This window comes from Oncorhynchus gorbuscha, linkage group LG09 (genome assembly GCF_021184085.1).
Source record: "Oncorhynchus gorbuscha isolate QuinsamMale2020 ecotype Even-year linkage group LG09, OgorEven_v1.0, whole genome shotgun sequence".
In the NCBI taxonomy this organism is placed as follows: domain Eukaryota; kingdom Metazoa; phylum Chordata; class Actinopteri; order Salmoniformes; family Salmonidae; genus Oncorhynchus; species Oncorhynchus gorbuscha.
In genome coordinates, this window is record NC_060181.1 from 40807855 (window position 1) to 40812854 (window position 5000).

A 5000-nucleotide genomic window follows, 5' to 3' on the forward strand; every position below is an offset into this window, starting at 1 on the left:
TTGGACGTGATAACTCTCCTGTGTGTGTGTGTGTGTGTGTGTGTGTGTGTGTGTGTGTGTGCGTGCGTGCGTGCGTGCGTGCGTGTGTGCGTGCGTGCGTGCGTGTGTGCGTGCGTGTGTGTGTGTGCGTGCGTGCGTGTGTGCGTGCGTGCGTGTGTGTGTGTGTGCGTGCGTGCGTGCGTGCGTGCGTGTGTGTGTGTGCGTGTGCCTGACGTCACTTAACCCCAACGGTGGATCCTCCAAAGTGCTGGCATTCCATTTCCAAATGTGCATTAATACAAACTCCATTCATAATGCATTGCATTTGCTTCCGCTAATTAACAATTAGAGCACAACACACGCTCTCGTTACCTCTCTTCTCTGCATATGCAAATGAAACATTACATTTGTCTTTTTTTTCTTTCTTCCCCCACAGCAGGTCGATGTTTGTGAAATATCAGCCGGCGAATTCAGACAAGTTGAACAAAACAGGAGTCATCAAATAAGTAGATGGAGAAAGAAGTAGCAGAGAATGTATGGCGTCTGGGTCGATGGTGGGGATGGCGTCTGGGTCGATGGTGGGGATGGGTCTGGGTCGATGGTGGGGTTGGGTCTGGGTCGATGGTGGGGTTGGGTCTGGGTCGATGGTGGGGTTGGGTCTGGGTCGATGGTGGGGTTGGGTCTGGGTCGATGGTGGGGATGGGTCTGGGTCGATGGTGGGGTTGGGTCTGGGTCGATGGTGGGGTTGGGTCTGGGTCGATGGTGGGGTTGGGTCTGGGTCGATGGTGGGGTTGGGTCTGGGTCGATGGTGGGGATGGCGTCTGGGTCGATGGTGGGGTTGGGTCTGGGTCGATGGTGGGGTTGGGTCTGGGTCGATGGTGGGGTTGGGTCTGGGTCGATGGTGGGGTTGGGTCTGGGTCGATGGTGGGGTTGGGTCTGGGTCGATGGTGGGGTTGGGTCTGGGTCGATGGTGGGGTTGGGTCTGGGTCGATGGTGGGGTTGGGTCTGGGTCGATGGTGGGGTTGGGTCTGGGTCGATGGTGGGGATGGCGTCTGGGTCGATGGTGGGGTTGGGTCTGGGTCGATGGTGGGGTTGGGTCTGGGTCGATGGTGGGGTTGGGTCTGGGTCGATGGTGGGGTTGGGTCTGGGTCGATGGTGGGGTTGGGTCTGGGTCGATGGTGGGGTTGGGTCTGGGTCGATGGTGGGGTTGGGTCTGGGTCGATGGTGGGGATGGCGTCTGGGTCGATGGTGGGGATGGGTCTGGGTCGATGGTGGGGATGGCGTCTGGGTCGATGGTGGGGTTGGGTCTGGGTCGATGGTGGGGTTGGCGTCTGGGTCGATGGTGGGGTTGGGTCTGGGTCGATGGTGGGGATGGCGTCTGGGTCGATGGTGGGGTTGGGTCTGGGTCGATGGTGGGGTTGGGTCTGGGTCGATGGTGGGGTTGGGTCTGGGTCGATGGTGGGGTTGGGTCTGGGTCGATGGTGGGGTTGGGTCTGGGTCGATGGTGGGGATGGGTCTGGGTCGATGGTGGGGTTGGGTCTGGGTCGATGGTGGGGTTGGGTCTGGGTCGATGGTGGGGATGGCGTCTGGGTCGATGGTGGGGTTGGGTCTGGGTCGATGGTGGGGTTGCGTCTGGGTCGATGGTGGGGTTGGGTCTGGGTCGATGGTGGGGTTGGGTCTGGGTCGATGGTGGGGTTGGGTCTGGGTCGATGGTGGGGTTGGGTCTGGGTCGATGGTGGGGTTGGGTCTGGGTCGATGGTGGGGTTGGGTCTCTCCACAGTCCAGCTGATTCCATATCATAAGGGGAGGGGGGGGGGGTTGCTGGGTGTGTTGTGTGTGTCTCCGTTGACAGGAACACTTTGCTGAGTGCTTTTTCTAAAGCCTCTGGCTAATGGCTTTGTGAAGGGTGCTGATGAAAATGAGATGGCTTTCCGTGATGATGGGAGTCTTTTAGCTCGCGCCGAGAGGAGAGGGGCGCTGAGCCCGATGTTGTGTGTGTGTGTGTGGGTGTGTGTAATCAGTTCAGAGTCTGTGTATCGTGTGTTTTTGGGCACTCCTTTGTTCTCATACCTTGGTGTGTTACTGATTTGAGGTTAAAGTACGAGAATCAGTGTGATGATGTGTGTGTGTGTGTGCTCCTCGGTGTGTGTGTGTGTGAAAACAGCTTCCACTAACCTGGCACGCTAGTTGACACGTTGACCTGTGTGTAGGACCTCTTGTTGGGCAGGAGCTCCGACACTCCGTTGAGGGCCTCGACCGTCAACGTGTAGTTAGAGTTGGCCATGAGGTTAACCACGGTCACCGTGCGCTCGGTCACCCCGCTCTGCTGGGGCATGAAGCCCACGCTGGCCCCGCACGGCTCACACTGCAGCCCCACGCACCGGCGGCAGCCCACGCTGTAGGTCAGGTCCCCCCTGCCGCCCGTGTCCATTGGCGCACCCCACTCCAGGATCAGGGTGGACTGCTTGAGGGTGTAGACCAAGTCTTTGGGAGGAGAGGGGGGGCCTGGGAGGGAGTAATACATAGATATATAAATGTCATTCGTAGTTAAATACACGTGATCCATGTTAAGTGCCTCTGTATGATGTATGAACGCGTTTGACGTACTTACTACCTAGAGTGCTACAGTAGGTGTCAATGATTTGATTCCGCCTTTATTTAACCAGGATAGTCATTGAGAACACGCTCTCTTTTACAATAACGACCGGACCAAGATAACAGCGGTATACCGCGCAGCAAAGTAACAGTCGCAGACTGGGAACGATTCCGGTACATTTAGACAGCTGTTTGACTGAATGACTACGGACTGATTAAGAACCGATTGCTCAGTAAATTAAAACTCAGCACGTTCACCATGAAAACCAGTGCCAACCAATTACCAGAGGACACTTCACCCTGTCGTCCATTCTCAGAGTGTGCTCCACCACACTGTGCTCGTTACATGGTGTGATTGTGCCGGGCCAGGATTCATGTGTAATACTCTGATAGGATCGAGATGAGGACGGTGCACGGAGCCGTGGGGGGAAAACACAGAGGAAATAAGACTAGAACCAAAGCAAAGGAAACAGCTTGCCTGGTCGAGATGAAATGCGAGTGTGTTGACGACGACAGAACAAAGGAGCCGTGCGTGAGCGACTGCCGCTCGCAGACCGTCTTTCGTCACTCGGGATTTCTAGAGACAGTCCCCGAACGACTAACCACCTCATCTCACGGTGGATTGAGAGGTTAAAAAAATAAACACAGAGAGGCCTTTCCGATCAGTGATGGTGACGTGCACAGCCGCGGGTGTACACTGTACGCGGCCGCGTGTGTGAGAGTGCAGAGAGGAGGGACCGTCTATTCCTTGTGTCAACAGTCTTGGCTGGAACAAACGCCCCGGCTTACAAACGGCAAACGCGAGTCACCAGAGGAAAAAGGTGGTTCGTGCTCGCGGAACGAGAACCCTCGCTTTACCAAATGTGAAACACGACGGGGGGGACGGGGGGGACGGGGGGGGGGACGGGGGGTGCATCTCAATAGTCCTGCGCGGCTTCCTCTCTTCGTCTCCCCGCTACATTTTGACAATGGTCAACCAGTCACGTAGACGGTCATGCACACGTGGACACAGAATGTTCCCTTCCCAGGCCTAGCACTGCGTAACTCAAAATCATTTGTATGACGCAGTGCCGTAACTGTGCATGTTTAAACAGATGAGCATATTGGTCCATGAAGGTATTGGCCCATTAAGTGATATCAATAATGTAGTGGCGGTGTGTGTGTGTGTGTGTGTGTGTGTGTGTGTGTGTGTGTGTGTGTGTGTGTGTGTGTGTGTGTGTGTGTGTGTGTGTGTGTGTGTGTGTATCTCTGTGGTAATAAATAATGAATGTGTTTGTATAGAGAGGGGTGATTAACGTGCTGGGGTGACAGGGAGGGGCATTTAGAATACGCTCTTAACCAGAGAGACTTAGGACTACAGTCAGTGCATTTAACAAAAATAGGTAAGACAACCATATATCACAGTCGCATATTGCATTGCTGAAATGATTATCAATACACCCTAAGCCAGAAAGGAATTTTCACACCTTTGTCAACCTCTAGTGTGGAACATGATAGTTCCTTAGTGATGTGGACACAGAGGAACTTGAAGCTCTCGACCTGCTCCACAACAGCCCTGTCGATGTGGATGGGGGCGTGCTCAGACCTCCATCTCCTGACCAGCGTCTTTGTCCTGCTGACGTTGGAGGGAGAGATTGTTGACCTGGCACCACACTGCCAGGTCTCTGACCTCCTCCCTGTAGGCTGTCTTGTCGTCGATCAGGGCTAGCACTGTTGTGTCGTCTGCAAACGTAGGGATGGTTTTGGAGTCGTGCGCCAGCCACGCAGTGAACAGGGAGTAGAAGAGGGGACTGAGCACGCACCCCTCAGGAAAGCAAAAGGGAATACCTAGTTAGTTGCACAACAATGCATTCAACCAAAATGTGTCTTCCGCATTTAACCCAACCCCTCTGGGGCCCCCGTGTTGAGGGTCATCAAGGCGGTTGTGTTGTTGCCTACCCATACCACTTGGGGGGGTCCGTCAGGAAGTCCAGGATCCAGTTGCAGAGGGAGGTGTTTAATTCCAGGATCCTTAGCTAGCTGAGGAGCTTTGTGGGCACTATGGTGTTGAAGGCTGAGCTGTAGTCAATGAGATTGCATCATCTGTGGATCTGTTGGGGCTGTATGCAAATTGGAGTGGGTCTAGGGTTTCTGGGGAATGGTGTTGATGTGAGCCATGACCAGCCTTTCAAAGCACTTCATGTCTACAGATGTGAGTGCTACGGGTCGGTAGTCATTTAGGCAGGATTCCTTAGTGTTCTCGGTCACAGGGACTATGGTGGTGTGCTTGAAACATGTAAGTTTTACAGACTGGGTCAGGGAGAGGTTGACAATGTCAGTGAAGACACTTTCCAGCTGGTCAGGGCATGCTCCGAGTACACGTACTGGTAATCAGTCTGACCGTGCAACCTTGTGAATGTTAACCGGTTTAAAAGTCTTAGTCACAT

At 54.4% G+C, this 5000-nt stretch overlaps 1 protein-coding gene across 1 annotated transcript in view; it reads right to left on the minus strand.

The window, feature by feature from the left end:
• The window catches only part of LOC124044381 (ephrin type-A receptor 7-like), an 86067-nt gene that overhangs the window by 50250 nt on the left and 30817 nt on the right, over positions 1 to 5000 (minus strand). The window contains exon 3 of the mRNA XM_046364033.1: positions 2155 to 2484. Coding sequence (XP_046219989.1) covers positions 2155 to 2484 — 330 coding nt within the window. The remainder of the gene's footprint in view (positions 1 to 2154; positions 2485 to 5000) is intronic.